Source organism: Ascidiella aspersa, chromosome 8, assembly GCF_963924565.1.
Source record: "Ascidiella aspersa chromosome 8, kaAscAspe10.2, whole genome shotgun sequence".
Lineage (NCBI taxonomy): Eukaryota > Metazoa > Chordata > Ascidiacea > Phlebobranchia > Ascidiidae > Ascidiella > Ascidiella aspersa.
The window spans coordinates 338,556-357,379 of NC_139454.1; the positions used below are offsets into that span (position 1 = coordinate 338,556).

General features: G+C 38.1%; 1 protein-coding gene across 1 annotated transcript in view; it reads right to left on the reverse strand.

The window, feature by feature from the left end:
- Positions 1-3,289: 3,289 nt before the first annotated feature.
- LOC146134741 (arginine--tRNA ligase, cytoplasmic-like) overlaps positions 3,290-18,824 on the reverse strand; it is a 45,812-nt gene continuing 30,277 nt past the window's right edge. Inside the window, exons 4-8 of the mRNA XM_083395610.1 lie at positions 7,235-7,373; positions 6,032-6,171; positions 5,447-5,511; positions 4,229-4,443; positions 3,290-3,891 (exon numbers count right to left, since the gene is read on the reverse strand). Of these exons, the coding sequence (XP_083251736.1) occupies positions 3,799-3,891; positions 4,229-4,443; positions 5,447-5,511; positions 6,032-6,171; positions 7,235-7,373 (652 nt within the window). The 3' untranslated portion in view covers positions 3,290-3,798. The remainder of the gene's footprint in view (positions 3,892-4,228; positions 4,444-5,446; positions 5,512-6,031; positions 6,172-7,234; positions 7,374-18,824) is intronic.

Consider the following 18,824-nt stretch of genomic DNA (forward strand, 5'->3'; position numbering starts at 1 on the left):
TGATGAAGAAATTTGCAAATGTTAGTTTTAATTAGTTTTCCTTCGGCAATTAACACTTGTAGCAGCTATGTAAGACACACCAGCATCGATAAGCAAACAAACCTAAATAAATCTTGACCCGACACTTCGGCTTGGCTTGGGACGCCCAGGCGAGTAGCAGCTCAGTATACAACAGGCGAGTTAAAGACGCGTTAAGGTTAAGTAAGGGATTCAACGAAAATTCAACACTTAAAAGTTACACAAATCAACACCAACTATAATAATCTGCCCAAGCCAAAAACGCATTGGTGTTTATACAACAGACGTGGTTGCAAAACGTTGCCATCAAAAATGACCGGAGTAATATGCAGGGGGTATAACTGACTGCTAAATTCAATATTTTAATGATGATTAACTTGGTAAAAAAGGTCACTACATAGACCGATGTAAAATGAAAAATGCATAATATAAGCGGCTATTCAATGAAATACGCACACACAATTCACACATGCGTGCCAAACCGGAACTTTTGGTCAATTTTTTCCGAACCTTAACCTAACCCGAACCTGTCAAGAAACTGGTTTACTCCAGGATGACGTAACAACTTGTATTTTAAAGAGTCAAGTTACGCCATGCGCGGAATTTTATGAATAAAATATGAATAACGATTAAATAAAACGAGGATTTTTCTTGATATTTTAATTATCAGTGCTATTTTTTTAATACGTTATGTAACTTAGATTAAATCACTTACAGTTCAAATTTATATTCTCTACGTTTATTGACCCACATTTTGAGATTTAACGCAACTTATAATGTATCCGAACCGGAACTTTATGAACCGGTTCTGAAATAACGACTCGAAAACGCTTGAAACCGAAACTGAACCCTTTTTAAATAAACAACCTAAGAATACTTACTCTTTTAATTTGATATCCATGAATTTTGTCTCCATTATTGTGAGTGGAGTAAGAACAAGCTGATCCATTACGAAAAAATGATGCTTTCGGCACTTTTAGCAGCAATCTTGTTAAAAAGATCACTTGTGATAATTATTGACAAACAATTTAGTATGAGTTTAAAAACTAATAGGAGGACTAGTTTAAACCCATATACAATCACTCCTGGGTCTATGCCAGTCTGCATTTAAATGTGTGCCCACCTAACAACTTCATGTTCAGCTAAAGTTGAGTATAAGGGATTAAAAGTCCCTTGCACACCCGAGGGTTCGACGAAAATTACTCAGGAAATGCAATGGTAGGATTCTACACCAGCGCCGGATAAATACAATAATAATACTCTCATCTAAACCCAAACGCTAACCCGCACCTAACTCAAATAATGTTCGTTGTGGTAGGATTCTAGACCAGCGCCCTAAGTAATTGACTTTATGTTATTATCCCTAATCTGTCTCAGTGTATATCAGTGGTTCTCAAACTGGGGCTCCGCGGTCCTTTTAGGCTCCGCGAGACAATTTTCTGGGACCGCGAAGCACCTAACAAAAAATCAACACGACGCTCCTGAAGAAGAAAATTTTTTGTGCAATAAAATTTTGCGGCAGCTTACTTTTCCAAACCAAGTTGATTATTAGTTGTCCATTGACGTCATTGCACGCTTCAAGTTAAATTGTCCATTGTGACGTCATAGTGTTGCATTGTGCTAGTGGGAACTACGTTTTTACAGCTTGCTGCGCTGCCACTGTAGGCTGTACGGTCACGGTTTTAAAACTGTTCGTGATTGCTTCACTCAAATAAGTGATTTGTTAGAGGTTAACAAAGCCGAGCTGATAGCAAAGAAGCAAGTGCACCCGTCTCATTGATACCATTAAAAACAACATGTTATTTTGTGTTTATTGGTATATTTTTAAGGGACCGTGAACAATTAAAAAAATTGCTGGGGGACCGTTGCGTAATTTTTTTTAAAAAAGTTTGAGAACCACTGGTGTATAGGAACCAAAGCGGGCAATACATCAGCTTTTATTAATTATACACATTAAGTATCCTGGTCACCAAACATAGACAATCGTATCGTCGCTGTATGTTGTCGTTAAACCTACCTTCTTAGCGCCCCGATCTTCACTTTGCTGCTTTAAAATCCACTTTGTGCAGAAGTTTTTCCGCTAAATTACAAATTTATGACGTAACCATGTTGACATTTTCATCCATGATATAACGAAAGTTCCCAAGTTGCTTGTCATGCATAACCGCCCATGTCAAATTCGCCAGTTGATTCATTTAAAGATGTTTAACCTTTTATTTAGTTAAAAATAAATAAAATGTTGAAGTACAATATTAAATCTACCCGCAGCAACTAGCTCTTCCAATCCCTAAACAAATTTAATGCAAAAAGTTTAAAATTTTGGGAAACAGTTTCTAATACCAACTTTTATTCCTGACGTAATTTTCAAATTTTATTTGTCGTCACATGTTTTTCTCGGGATTTCCCCAAACGGATAAAAATATTTGTTAGTCAATTCATGATTTAAAAGCTGTAATGTAAAGCATTTATCAATTTTTTTTCTTAGGCAGAATCCCATCGGTTAGACAAAAACGCTTTAAAGCAGTCTGATCGCGACTAATGAGATGGAACGCTATTTCTTTTGTTGTCGCGTCTCCACCGACCAGACTTGACGCAAATCTTACGCACAGCAGACAGACACGACTAAACGCGTTTTTAGCGAGATAGCGCGTGCACTACTTTTTTACCGTGTCTGAAGATGCTTTTTGATAGAAACCAGGATTTTTTTTACGGGTTTTTATGCGTTTTATAGTAGGATGCATATTTTTATTAGTCTTGGAGCTTGCTGACTGATTTTTGTTCGGAGCGGTTGAGCTTTTCAAGCTTTTATTGTAGGAATGTTACTTTAAAAGGTTAAGCAGGTATTTTTTTAATTCCAATAAAAATTTTTAAAAAAGGTCTAAAAGCCTTTTAATTCGTATCTTTCTTTTCCATGTATGATTTTACCAGCTTGACTAGTTAAAGCCACCCTTGCGTAATTTTGAAACTTATTTTCATGTTTTATTAAAGTGCGAAAAAGTACATGGAAAGAAACCTCTTTACCTTTTTTTCACAAATAGGTTGTACCCAGTACTTGTGTTGTCGTATAAACTGCTGGTTACGTTTCCAAATACATATTTCTTCCAAAATTTACATTTTATTTGCCTTCGCCATGATCACAACTGAATTATATCGCTTAGCTTTGACCAGTTCAAGTTTCGCGCGCTTCGTCGGTGGGGATTGGACAGAGTCGCTTTCAGGCATGACGCGACAAGTCAACAGTCAGACATGTTTCGTCGCGTCGTGCCTGAGGTCCGGTGGGGATCCAGCCCCCAGGCGACGTTTTTTAACCGTATTTTACATAAAAAGTACTGGATAAACAAAAAGTTTGGTAAATCTGATTTGAAACCAAAAGTCTATTTTTTATCACGACCCAGAAATGCTGTAAAGGTCGAGAGCCTGAGGTTGATGTTGGAACCACGACGCAGCAAGAGCTTGACAAACATTAACCCTTCAATCCGCGATTTATTTACTATTTAATCCTTGATTGATATATTGTGAAGCTAACACCAAATCAAGATGAAAATGCCGTTAATTAACGTGAAAAAAATTATGTTTTGAAAAACGACGAAAAGGCGTGAAGTCCCGGAGAGAAACTTTGTGTAAAACTTCAGCATTTCCTTAAAAAAGCGAAAAACACCGCAACATTAAATATAAATCCATTTCCCAGAAAACTTGTTCTTTTCCTTTAAACAACATTGGCACGATGGGTGACGTCACAGCGTGACGTGATGACGTCAACAATACTCAGTTATGACGTCACTACATCTTATGAACTGGTTTAATGCCGAGGATTGCGAAGCAGCGATCCATGACCTTCGCAGTGGCTTCACAGAGAAGGAGACGATTGACGACGTCACCTGAAATACGTCATAAGTAGGTTACGTCATAATCAGGGGTGTCCGATAATATCGGATTGGATGTGCCGCACGATACCAGGGATGGATCGGGCGACATTATCTTGCCTGAAATATCAGAACAAAATGTTGTACCGGTCGTCCTAATAAATCAAACAGTAGTTTTTTTATTCTAAACCAACTTCTGATAAATATTTTACAGACCGAAAATTTCAAAAAGCTAAATACAGTTTTTGTTAATTTTGTAACAATTTTTTGGATTTTGTAAACGATATTGATCGGAAATAATTTGACAAATTATGACCCAACTTGTAAATTTTATATTTTTTAATAATCGCCCTATTTAAGGCACCTGACTGTCGATCCTTCTCGATGCAATAACAATTGTCGTAGAACTCTGTGAATGACGTCGAGAGCTCGTATATGAAGTCACAAAGGAGGTTGGGCGTCAGGTCTTCCTCCACGCGACCAAGCACTTCCGGGAAACGCAGGATGTGACGTAATAACTTCAACTCCTTCGGGTGGTCCACGTGCACGCCGCTGGGGGACGCTAAAGAGGGGAACAATTACTCAGCAATTTGATGGCGTGACTCATCACGAAAAGTGGTGGTAACAGAGTTTTGAATCTTTTTGGGCTTAACCTAACTAATGCAATTTTGTTATTTTGTGGTTTAAGTAAACTTCATTTTGTTGAAAACAATACTTCATTTTATTAAAAACAATACTTCACTAACAATGTCAAACCATCATTTGAAACTCTTTTGATTAATTTTAATTTACTCATTTGGAAATTATAAAGTTTTGAATCAAATAATTAATGAATACGCAACCCCAAAACGACCTTCATCGAAATTAACATTAAATATTTCATCATTTTGAAAGCTGATACTAGAACGAAAAGTCATGTAGTGCTTCCCTGGGACTCGGACCATGAGACCGAGATAAAAACAACATCACCCTCAGAATAAAACAAAATTCGGAATATTACCAAAATAGAGGACTAATACCTAATGATCGTTGTACCGTCTAAATCGGATTACGTCATGAATCCGTCGGAATAAGACCTAAAAGGTCAGAATCAAGCCTAAACAACACTTTATCGAACCCCTAACCCCACCCCTAAGTACATCACTAACTCCCCTAATAATTTCAACCCTAATCATTTTTCTAATCCCACCCATTACCCACCTATAACCCCAAACAGGAAAACAAATCCAGCGCCAAAACCGCGGCGCCCCCCTGCGAACTAAGGCGTCTTAATGTCAACACCAAAACGGCCGATGCCAGACTGATGGCCCTTAATCGTCCCATACCCCCTACCTATAGGGGGGGGGGAATTTGGATTGTTCCAGGTTCCAGGCGTTATTTTGGCCATTTAGGGCTTATTCCGATGAATTTAGGACTTATTCAGGCGATTTCGATCTAATTCTGAATATTACTGCGTATTAGGCTTTATTATGTCGTTGGTCTTAACACTGTGGTTTTATTGATTTTTTTGCTTTAGGTGTTGTTGCTTTTTAGGTATTATTGTATGTTCATTCCCCTGTACCCACCGTAGCATTTTTGCGCGGCAGACTCCAATTCTTCCTGGGGAACTTTTGCAACTCGGGCGATCGACCTGCGAGGAAAAAGTTGTTAGGGAAAAAATCGGGTAAAACATATTGTTTCGATATTATGAGGCAAATATCAAGTGACGAAATTATAAAATGGGCAACATTCAAATCGTTATAACTATTGTAGAGGACGAATAACGATATTATCGGACGAGTGCTAATACTATCGATATCGATCCAATACATCTTACTTCACCCTGGTGTATGCGTATAGAACAGTGGTTCTTAAACTGGGGGGGCACGCCGCCCTTGGGGGCGCGAGAAATTGACAAACACTTTATGAAATTGACAAACCAATTAAACCTTAAGGAGAAGTGATATTTCCCTGCTACTAATACATTTGTTTCCAAAAAACAGTTACTTCCTTCAAATTAATGCAACTTACCTGGAAATAAATTGCTGTTCTGCTCTATTTTTTTTTTTTTTTGAAACAAGGTGGGGCGTGAGTTTTGTTAAAATTGTAAAAGAGGGCGTGTCTCAAAAAGTTTAAGAACCTCTGTTACAGAAGGTAGCAGTATATTTTACTTTATCCTGGTGTATGCGTATAGGAGGTAGGCAGCCGTGTTTCCTCGGTCGTCCAACATTTTGTCGAAGGAGAAAACGTAATCGTTGATTCTGTTCTTGGAGAGATCGGCGTATTTTATGCAACCGTAGGCCACCGCCTCCTGCAAAATATAAAGAAGGGGCGGTTTAAACCCAAGGTCTCAGTATTTTGATCTTGGTCCATCTGCGTATTTGTATTTTTTCATATTTGAATAATTCTTAAAATCTACCGCCCCAGTATCGGACGATACCGCCCTAGTATCGGACGATACCGCCCTAGTATCGGACGATACCGCCCCAGTATCGGACGATACCGCCCTAGTATCGGACGATACCGCCCTAGTATCGGACGATACCGCCCTAGTATCGAACGATACCGCCCTAGTATCGGACGATACCGCCCCAGTATCGGACGATACCGCCCTAGTATCGAACGATACCGCCCTAGTATTGGACGATACCGCCCCAGTATCGGACGATACCACACTAGTATCGGACGATACCGCCCTAGCATCGGACGATACCGCCCTAGTATCGGACGATACCGCCCTAGTATCGGACGATACCGCCCTACTAACGGACGATACCGCCCCAGTATCGGACGATACCGCCCCAGTATCGGACGATACCACCCTAGTATCGGACAATACCACCCTAGTATCGGACGATACCGCCCTAGCATCGGACGATACCGCCCTAGTATCGGACAATACCGCCCTAGTATCGGACGATACCGCCCTAGTATCGGACGATACCGCCCCAGTATCGGACGATACCGCCCTAGTATCGGACGATACCGCCCTAGTATCGGACGATACCGCCCTAGTATCGAACGATACCGCCCTAGTATCGGACGATACCGCCCCAGTATCGGACGATACCGCCCTAGTATCGAACGATACCGCCCTAGTATTGGACGATACCGCCCCAGTATCGGACGATACCGCCCTAGTATCGAACGATACCGCCCTAGTATCGGACGATACCGCCCTAGAATCGGACGATACCACCCAGTATCGAACGATACCGCCCTAGTATTGGACGATACCGCCCCAGTATCGGACGATACCGCCCTAGTATCGGACGATACCGCCCTAGTATCGGACGATTACCAAAACTTCCACTGGGAATCGGTTACGATCCGATATTATCGGACATCCCTGTTGTGTGTTACAAGAGTCTGACCTGGGCGGCCTTGAGTTCGTGGGGGGTTAATTCCTTGTCCCTCCCCCGGTCCGCCAGCTTATCCGCACAACGCTTCAGGCCTTCATCGAGGAGATCCACCAAGCGAACCGTCTCGCCTGAGCGCGTTTTAAACTTCTTTCTGAAAACGGAAAAAAAAATTGCGAAAAGACGGAAGCGGAAAAGCAAAATATTGTTAGATTTAGCTGAATAAAATTATTATTGTCGGTTAAATCACCGTTTGTATAACATTTGTAGAAACAATCAACTTACAAAGACCCTTTGTTTAATACACGCCAGGTCGCTCGTGTCATAGGTGAATCCCCCGTCCGACTTTACTATGGTAAGCGGAAATTGAGAATCTTCTGGAAAAATCAACTTTCTTCCCTCTTCGGTCACAACGATTCCTGCAACATAGAAAGCTTACTTGCGCGGGAAAGTCCCTGGGACAGCACTCTCCTGTTACTTTGTAACGACAGAAAAAACCTTGCTATGACGTAACATGGGAGTCTTGTGATGACGTCATCTTAAGTATTATATTCGCAGGTGCATATCCTGTGATCTATACTCTACATCAGGGGTGGGCAATTATTTTGAACCGCGGGCCACATGACAAACCTACAATATTGTAGCGGGCCGGGTCAAAAAAGAGGATCTCAAATTCACGTAATATGACGTCATACTTTGACGCTAAAAAGACAAATAAGCTAACGAAGTTGTTATTACGTTAGGAGTTGTGCGTAAATGTGAGATTAACGTCGAATTTAACAGAAAGAAAAAAAATGCGACTATAGGACCTTATTAAAAAACGCAACTATACAGTATAACCTTATTACTGACTCGCAAATTGTTTCAAAATGCAAATTTAAATTTAGACATAGAGGGGGACGTCAAGCACAGATAAAAATTGTACATTGCTTGATATATTGGCGTTTATCAAGTTGTGGGACGAGTTGAAATTAAGGTTAAATAGGCTACGTAAAAATTTCTTACATAAACTTACAATGTTTTTTTTGGCTTTTGAGGCTTTAAGTTACCGATGTGTTACTTGTAGTACAATGGCCATATTGCAAAGACGGTAGGCCTATATGTAAAAACGTGATTCTGTATGTTTCAGAGTTTATAAAACCGGTGGTATTTATTTTAAAGAGGAATACATTCGACCGCAGCGCAAAAATATGTATATCCCAAGGTTAAGTTTGTTAAACTTTTGTTGGAGAGACTGCCACAGTGCACAGGACGCTTTTCGTCTGTAAAGATGCCCAAAATTAAAAAAATACAGCAAAGATTTGCGCGAAGCGTCTTTGAAAACAAAAATAGTGTTCACGATACAACGCAACATGTAGAAATTTGTTTTCGCTCGGCTTATGTATTTTAAGAATTTGTTTTCGCTCGGCTTATGTATTTTAAGAAAACTAAGCCCGCGGGCCGTATGTTGCCCAGGTCTGTTCTAGAGTCACTAAACTCATCCGAAATAATTGTCAAGTTTGCAGAAATCAAAATGCGTCAAAAATACATTTTAATAATATTGTTGCAGTTTTATATTTCTTGCAAATAAAATTACATTGGACTGTTTTGTTGTAGAATGTAGATTAAATTCATAAAGTATTTAATTACTCGCGGTGATTATTTTTGTACATCAGATCAATCTGCCACAGCACTTAGTTAATCCGGCACTGCCCTGACCTAGTGCCTTGCCGTTCGTTATTGATTGTCAACTTAATATATTATTGTTTTTGTGGAAAGTGTATGGCGAATATGATTTTTTCCCAGGCTACTTTTGAATTCAGTAAGCCCTAGATAAGAGCAAGGGCCGCAACAAGAAACACTTATTTAGCTGGCCGTATACTAACTTGAATGTAACAACCGTAACATATTATACTGTGATCTAAACAAAAGATATTTCCGCGTTAGATGAATGGAACCAACTGCTTAGAAGGCCACCTTTAAGGAACGTGATACTAATATTATAATGTTAGGATAATGCAATAAGCAAGGAAGTCCGCATTCATTCAGTATTGAAGCCACAACCTTAAACTTGTCATTACATTGTGGATCGCATTAAAAGGTTACGAGGGCCGTGTGCTGCGTAGGATGTTTCATTTAGTTTAAGCGCACAACTTATCTCAATGTGGTCGCTAGAAAAAACCTAAACATTAATTAAAAGATAAGCGCGAGTTTGAACAATGCCCACCCATTATGACGACACACACAGGTCGACAACCCGACTGTAAATCAGTAGTTGTCAGACTTATAAAAAGCCTGCGGCAGACTAAAAAGATAAAAACAAAAACCATGAAACATTTTTCACCAAAACATTCCATTGTACTTGGGTACGCTATCAAAGTCAAGTCTTAATCAAGGCTTAATCCAATCAACCGCTTTGGCTTTGAAATTCTTTCCCACCTACGTACCTTTAATCCTTTATAACTTTACAATCATCACGACAAGGTAGTAAGTAAATACCACAATGTTCTAGTTAACTCATAAATAGTGTACATCTAAGTCTCACATGCGAATTTAAAAAAGTTTATTTTTTCAAATACAGAATGGTTCCGCTTCCACTTTAGAATGTCTTGAGGCACAAAGTTTAGGTTCACCGCCATAGAACAGGGTTTCTCAAACTTTTTTGGACCAAGGACCACTATTTGTGAATGTTTTTTCGCGAACCACAATACAAAGCAAAAAATAAATAAAACCAAATTTCATATATTTACAAAACTGACAACATCAATGGGACGAATGGGATTGCTTCCCTCTGCTTAAATCATTAATTCATCATAATTTCAAAGCGCAACAAGTAAGACTTACGATACTGGATAGCAAAATATTTCGAAATCAATAAGTGGCGAAATCAATAAGCGGCAATTTAATTATTTTTGAAAGAGTACACATACTGTACAATAGGGGTCGGCAAACTTTTTCTAGTCGAGGGCAAAAACCAAACTTAAAAAGGTCTCTGCGAGCCGCACAAAATGATAACTAAGAGTTGTGGTATTAAAATGTTAGAACAACTGGTAATCAGGCGGGCTTCATATATGTTTTTGTACTTAAAAACGTGTTTAGTTACTTTTAAGGAGGCAGTAAAGTGTTGGCGCAATGCGAGACAAAAATCGTTTGTTAGGTTCAAAGTTCAAGTCCACACGTCGTTATTCATATTGAAAAGTGTAATAAAACCACTTTGGGAAAACGTTTCTAATTTCTTGCAAGTTTTTATTACATTTCAAAAATAAAAATTGAAAATGTATGTTCATATTTTTGAACACGTTTTCCGTTTGTACGCGACGCACTTTGCCAATTGGCAGTCAGTCTTCCACAGCGCAAGAAGCGCTGATCTAGTTCAAATGACAGCCTCACAACGTAAATAAACCTGATGTATAAAGATCGTTAACGCAAAGCGCGAACATTTTTCGACTCGGTATTCGGGAGTCGGACTCGGGTGTATTTTTTTGGCCGGAGTCGGACTCGGGAGTCGGACTCGGGTTTATTTTTTTGGCCGAAGTCGGACTCAGGTTGTTTTTAACCGACTCCGCAGCCCTGGTTAAAATAGTCAAAAAGTATGAAAAATGGACTCGTGTTTAGTTTGTCAAAAGATAAATTACATTCGCGGGCCGGATTCGGCCCACGGGCCGTAGGTTGTCGGCCCCTGCTGTACAACGTATATGTGTAACTTTTTAATTTCTTGTCACTTTGCCACGGACCACCTGCGCAGTCGTCGCGGACCACAGTTTGGGAAACCCTGTCATAGAAGGTAAATAAAGGATGTCGATCTGGAAAAGCCATACCAGTGTTTCTAAACCGCTTTTTGGATCGGGGGAAATTAAAAACAACACTCCAATTTATAAAAAAATAATTTATAAAAAAATAAAAAAGTGCTTTTTGAAAACACTCCATTTCAACCAAAGTCATTTGTTCAAAAGACTTTAGTCATGTCATTTAAAAAATAATCAAGTCATTTCAAAATAGTGACTTATAAGCACCTAAGTCAAGTAATCTGCCCGCGGGTCGTATGTTGCTCGCCTCTGCTTTAGATAAATTACCAAACTTGTTATTTCATTAAGGGATAACTGTTAAGATTGGTGTTCGTGGGCCGGATTTAAAATATTTTGTTAAACTTAATTGACTTCATTACTATTAATCAAAGAAAATCCTAAAAAGTATTTTCCAAAATATTAAATCAGCTTTATAAAATCGTTTAGTTTAAAATTTATTTACAATTTATCTTTGTTTACAATTTATCTTTATTTACAATTTATCTTTGATTTGCACCTGGGTGAATTAAACTTGCAGACTGTGGTTTGGCACCCCCCTGCTTTACATTATTTAACTTGGCCCTTTTACTTCCGATGTTTACCAAAGTTGGATTCTTGTAACATTCGACGTAGCAGTTTCACTTTGGTCGTGTTTACCAAAAACACTTCAACATCCGCCATAAGCCACGCACTTTGGTCTTTGGTGGTCATTGCGAACCTTGCACTGAAATATTTGCAAAGTTTAGAAGGCGATATTGCGGTGGAGCATTATTTTGGAAAAGGTTTCCGTTGAGCGTTAAACACATTGTTGTTTGTGGAAGTCAAATTACTTGTTTTTACGCCCATCCCCTAACTCGCGACGGCCTTTGCATCGAACGATTGAATAAGTTTTTTAAAATCGGAAAATCTTTACTTAACCGGAAATCCACGGAAGCACGTAACCTTCCCCTCAAACTGTTTAAATGCAACATTCGCGCATGAAGCTTTTGTATTGGAAGTAACACCTTTTTAACCTGAAACCTATTTAACAAACTCTTCTTAAGATTACTCATCATGTGACGTAACTTTGTTACATTTTGTGTGTGCGGGTTAGATGCAAACCTTGTATTTCAACACAAAGGACCAGCCCACAACAGGTCACGTGACACGAGGCCAGGCCGATATAGCTGCTAGTCGATCACGTGATCACACCAAGGTTCACTTTCCTAAAACAAAACCAAACAAAAATGGTTTCGGTCCACACATTATCCATTTTAAACTCGACTAAAAAATACGTTTTTGGGCTCTATTGTTTCGTTGGGTTTATACACTTTTGCCAGACAAACTTAAACATTAACTAAAAGTTAGGCGCGAGTTTGAACATACATTGTTACGACGCACACAGCTCAACAACCCTTTTACGATTCCATGGCTGTAAACTAAGGTTGTCGATCTCTGTAAAAAGCCACGGCAGTGTTTGCGAACCTCTTTTGGAATCGAAGGAAATTTACGACAGAATTCCAATATTAGGCAAAGGGCTTTATCTGCTGGTAAACCTCGCAGCGCTTTAAAGAGCGTATGTGCAAGTGCAGCTACAAAGCAACTCACCACACAATCGTTATTTTTGTGGCGTATAGTGTTGCAGCACAAAAAATAAGTTTTTAAACATTTTGTCCCTTGCATTGCAATATCTGCAAAGTTTCAACAACAGTTCAAACTGACATGGCCGCTAGTCGATCACGTGAGAAACCTCGCATGTTTGTGCCAAAATAAAACATCGACCCGGCAAATTAAATGTTGTTTTTCATTGTTGTTACATTACTGCGGATTTGGTCCAATAATTTCGAAGGTATTATTTATTATTATGTTATAAATAATTCCCCGCAGATGGCCTGATATATCGTACTGTAGGGGCGGATCAAGAATTTTTTTTTGAGGGGTAAAACAAGTTTTTTTTGCATGACGTCATCAAACAATCTACAAAGCACTTGACTAAAGCGAAGTCGTGTAAAAAAACGCAGCTGAAATGCGTCAATTTGGTTTAAATTAGCTAAATTTTTATTTAAAAGGACACGTAACGTATTAAGCGCATTACAGGGTTGATATTAAAAAAAATTGGTCATTTGGCACGTTTATATGGCGCAACATGTCGTAGTATGCATAGCGTCTTTGGAATAAAAATATTTCTTGAAACGGCCTAAATCATTGAAAAAACGTATAGAAGTTTGTGCAAACGCGAAAAAAAATTAGATTTACATAGTAAAAATTGGCAAAAAAATATATTTTTGGAGGTCATGGCCTGATGGAACACCTTTAGACCGCCCTTGTCTTATTGTATGTTCCCAGGGAAGCCAACACACAAGGAGAAACAATTTGCAGAATAAGATTAAGATTTAAGGTGGTTCCTGTTTCAGCCTCGCAAAACAAGCATCCAAGTCACGTGGTTCAGCAAAGGCCTGTGATTGGTGGATTAGAATGTAACGAATAATCAACTTGTGTTTCAATTCTAGTTTTGACAAAACGAACATGAAATAATATTTTAAAGTTTTAAATAACATGAATTTAAAACCAACTTAAGCAGTCGAATTTTACTTAAATTTTTTTTATTGTAACTGAAAATGCCCTTTATACATTGTGGTTTGTGGACGTGTCAATTCGGAAAGTTGCGCCACACGAGTTAAACATTGACTCGGCTGCGAAACGAACAAAGAACGCGCGCTTTGCACGAAGCGTTGGTATTTGAGCGAAGTTTAGTACAACAACGAACTATTGGAAGGTTGGGTTTCGATAGACAGGATTTGAGCAACATTTTACGCAACTTTTTGCTTTAATATTATCTGATAAAATTGAAAAAGTTTAATTTATTATGATAGAAAGTTTATTTTTAAAATGCAAACAACTACAATGTTAAGAAAAACTTTTTGTTTCAAGAATTCGATTTCCATTTGTTAAACTGAATATTTAAGCCAAGGTTAGTTTTCAATTTAAGGAATTTTTGTATAAAAAAGTTGAGATTCAGACAGATTTTGTTATCTTAATGTTTGACTAAAAACATTTTGATAAAATACATTAGTTAAGTAGAGTCAAAAGCTCATTAAACGCTTAATACATCCATAAATAAGTATGTTTAATGATTGTAGTAATTCTGCGAACTGTCCAAATGTGTAACGCATTTGTTTCTATATTTTACTTTTTTATCTAATTTGTAACCTACTTGTATTGTGACGTCAATAATCAGACTGTTGTTTACTCACGGGCGACAGCTAGCGGGTAACAAAAATAAAATAACCACCACCTGAAGCTTTAAGTTTATTGATTTGGCAACTGAAGTTAGCAAGTTTGATTGTATCGTAAACAGACAGTTGGAATCAAAAATCGTTAAATAAATTTCCATGAATCTATTTGTCACATACCAAACGCATTACGTCATATATTGTGACGTAGTGATATGTTAAACTTTACATAAACATACCAAGCCTTGTTTGAGCAGCTTTGTGTAAAGTTAAACATGTGCGAGTGAAAATGGCCGAAGCAGCTGAAGCGGAGATTGCTGAAAATGTTCAAGATATTAACTTGGTGAGTTTGTTCAACTTTAAACAAAATATTTCGTGACAACTTTGTGGAAACATAGAGTGAGGTTTACAAACCAACAATACTCTGGGTTTAGGTAGGCTTGCCATACGTCCCGGTTTTAGGGACTTGTCCCGGTGTCCCCCCGGTTAACCAATTTGTCCCGGATTTTTCAATTTAAAATTTACAAAAAAAAAAAATAAAAAATGTAAAAACTCTTGAGTTAGCCAATTAGCAATTCTTTCTCAAAACTAAGTAATACTTTTTACTTTTACTATTTGGTTGGTAAGGCTGTCAAAATTTTTTTTGTTTAACATAAATTAATTATTTTCCAGTGGGTTTTAAGCAATATTTTTCTGGGGGTGAGGTTGCTGGGGCTAGTTTCTTCCTTGTGTATGGTGAGTAAAAAAATGTAAATGGATATTATCCCGAAGGTGCTGGGAGATATCTTTTTGTGGAAGGTAAAAGAGCGCCGTCGCAAACCGGTCACCGTTAAGCAATTTTTTTTTTCAAGGATTGTTTTCAAGTATGACGCAGCTTGGTGCCAGTATTATTTGCTTGAATACTACGCAAGTCTAAACAATTGCTGTTAAAACCTAAAGTTTAACGTTGGTTAGTAATTCTGGATCGATAAATGTCGCTGGTTTTCAGCATTACAAATCAAATTAAAGTTATAACACACTGATTGCCTTAATATAAATAAGTTTTAATGGTTCCAACTTAAGTTTTAATGTTTTCCAACTCAAAATTTCGCATTTAATGCGGCGGTTTTAATAGTAACCAATTTTCAGTTTCAAACGAGATTTCATTTACGTTGGACGAAGTATGGTACCAGGATTACGTGTTTGCTGAATATAACGCAATGCGAGCAATGGCTGCTACAACTTAAGGTTTTACGTTTGTGAGTGGTTCTCTATCGATATACGTCAGTGGTTTTCGTTACGTAACAGATGTTTGACGTGCTTAGCCGTTTGGTATTTAGTCGTTTCATTTCAAATAACCACACATTGTTTGCAATTTTGTTTCAACAAAATGTAAAATATTACTTTTGCGAAGACGAATTATTAGATATTTAACAGTTATGCAGTTAGACGCGATAATTTATAACACGCCATACGATTAAATGCTGCTTACACACAGGCTAATTTCAGGCACAATAAGAAAAAAAACAGTCAAGGGACGACCAACATATATGTAACAATTAACGATTGTAGAAATTAAAATGTTTTATTTAGACAAAATTAAAATGTTTACGACTTTGCACACTAGTTAGCACTCAAGCCAGGATATTACGCTATCCGCTTACTTTTTAGTAACATGGTAAATTACCTTTTTAAATCATCGGCAATAACACGCGGTTCAAGCAAATGGTGGAGAGTAGAACACAATGTTATAGTTTGAGAGACCATCTGGATGGAATCTTACATTTTGTTTAATATGCTTGAGAATGATTTGGTCCGGGGATACGAATTTGTTATGGACGCCTTTGCCAACATGTACCTAATATTGTTGCTGCTTTCACGAGGCCGCATCCTACTTTAATTGTACAAAGTAATTACCCGACTCATTTTTTTATTATACAGAACATTACTATCGGTTACAATTTAAATTACTTAGAGAAACTAACCTTCTAAATAAGGCCCTGAAAAATACCCGCTGACAAAATATAAAACAACCGCAACCCCGTTAAGTTAATTACTTGCATTAAATTATTTTGTATTAGGTCTACATTAAGTTTATTTGCAGTTTTCAATATGCGTCCCGGATTTACGTTTCTACAAAGTAGCAAGCCTAGATTTAGATCTTATTAAGACTTTGTTCCGCCTATTAGCTATTAATCCTATTTTTAGTCTTATTTTGACGTTAACGTTATTTAGATTTCGGTCGTATTGCTTTACATTGATGTTAATTTTTTCATTTGAACAGAACAACGCAACTATTTTCGCTGGAGCAGAAGTTCACGTAACAGAAGTGACGCAAAATATCAACGTCACAGAAGTGACGCAAAATACCAACGTCACAGAAGTGACGCAAAATATCAACCTCACAGAAGTGACGCAAAATACCTACGTCACAGAAGTGCGTAACGTCACAGAAGTGCGTAACGTCACAGAAGTAACAGAAGTGCGTAACGAGTACAACGTTCAAAACATGGTCGCGGGTGACGCCTACTTCGGTAACCTTGGCAACGTTGTAGAAGCAGATGACGTCACTGCACGAGGTGAGGAAACGAATGCAAAAGTTTTCCGATATAACCTTCCTTCTGTTATGAGTATGTTTCGCCCGTTTTAGGAAAATCTATTTATTTAAAAGCGCAATTCAAAGTATAGCCTACCATGTTGTGAAGTGTGAACTTACAAATTCGAAAAAAAAGCAGTTTCTCTTTAGAGTTTATAGTTATAAATGCCATCAAGCAATATGCGAATCTCTGTTATGCGCCTATTGCGTAGCGTATCCTTTACATTTGCTTTTTTCGTGCGGAAGTAGCAACAGTATTGCATATTAGCAAAGGCGATGGTGGTCCCTGTGATGTTTGCAGCTTAGTATTTTAAAATTTCCCCACTATACTATTAATAAAGGACACAGCCCGCTCGGATCCAGCAATTAAAACAAACGCTTATTGCCGGCGCCAAATCGTCCTCGGCTAGGTTGTGTGGCACTTGTGATTTTATAGATCTGTCGAATATATTTGAACTCAGTGACGTGCGGTGAGGTTCTTAGATGGTGAGGCACTAACTTTTGAAGTCACGTTTAAAATAAATTTTATTTAACAACCACAAAACGATATCGTACTAAAAACAAAATTAGCAGGTTGCTTTCACATTTATTTAAAATTTATAAATAAGAGAAAGCAGAAACGTAGGCTGCCAATCCCTCTGAAAGTTGCAATGCAAACCTTTTAAATGTGGAACAGGTCTCAGATGAGATACTAAATCTTTCTGCAAGAAGTCACTGTACATCGTGGCTGCCACTCTAAGTTTTCATTTCCCCCCATCACACTTGACAGTTCCCCTACATATTGGCGGGTTGATCTGTGGGCCATATGACGACTTTACTGACGTTAACACTGAGGTATTGTAACAATCTGGCTGAGTCAAACATAAGACCTAAGACATAATAAAGCCAAATACGCAGTAATATCCAGTCCAGCTTAAGATCAAAATCGTCTGAATAAGACCTAAATCTGCCGGAATACGTCATAAAATCATCCGAATAAGGCAGGGGTGCCAACCTTTTTGGCTTCTTGTACCCCTTTGTCAGCGTTCTTCGTACCCCCAAACAATTCTGATGGAATTTTTCAAATATATAGTGCTAAATGACTTTGCTTTTATAGCACCATTAAAAGTTAAACTGGTATTTTACTAAAAAATTAAAAAAAAAATCAGAAATAAATTAAATGTCAATTATTTTGTTTGTCACTTCTCAGTTAGATATTTGTTGCTTCATTAATAAAATTCGCTCATATGATGGTTCGATTATACTCAAGGCAACACGTGAATCATCTGCAGTTAAAAAACGCATTCTTATCAGTAATGAGGTTTCTTACTAAATAACAACAATTGTTTATAGATAATTATTTTTTTCAACGCAAACACTGTAATGATATAGCCTAATATGGTTGAAAATTGTAAAAAAAAAACTATATTGTAAAATATGTTTGAAAAGCTGCTCCGTGGCCCAAGGATCTTCGTACCCCTTGATGTTCAATCTCCCCCGGTACCCCCGGTTGGTAACCCCTGGAATAAGGCCTAAATGTGTAAAATAATCCCTATAACTGTAGGTAGAGGGTATGGGACAATCGGGGGTCGTCGGTCTGACATCGGCCGTTTTGGTAACGACGTTTGGACGCCCTAGTTTTTACCGGTGCTGTTAGGGCGTCGCTGTTTGGCACTGGATTGTTTGTCCTGTTTGGGGTTATAGGTGGGTAATGGTTGGGGTTAGAAAATGGGTTAGGGTTGAAATTATTAGGGGAGTTAGTGATGTACTTAGGGGTTGGGTTAGGGGTTCGATAAAGTGTTGTTTAGGCCTGATTCTGACCTTTTAGGTCTTACTCCGATGGATTTTAAGAATAATTGCGTAATACTATTAGGTATTAGTCCTATTTTGGTCTTATTCCGAATTGTGTTTCATTCCAACGTTGATGCTTTTATCTCAGTCTTATGGCTGGAGTCTGTGGTGAAATCTCTAGAATATAACTTTTTTGGTCTCATCAATTGTTGCGGTGGGCCTATTTTTTATTTTTTATTTATTTTTTTGGGGCTGCAGCCCCCTCAGCCCCCGCCTTAATCCGC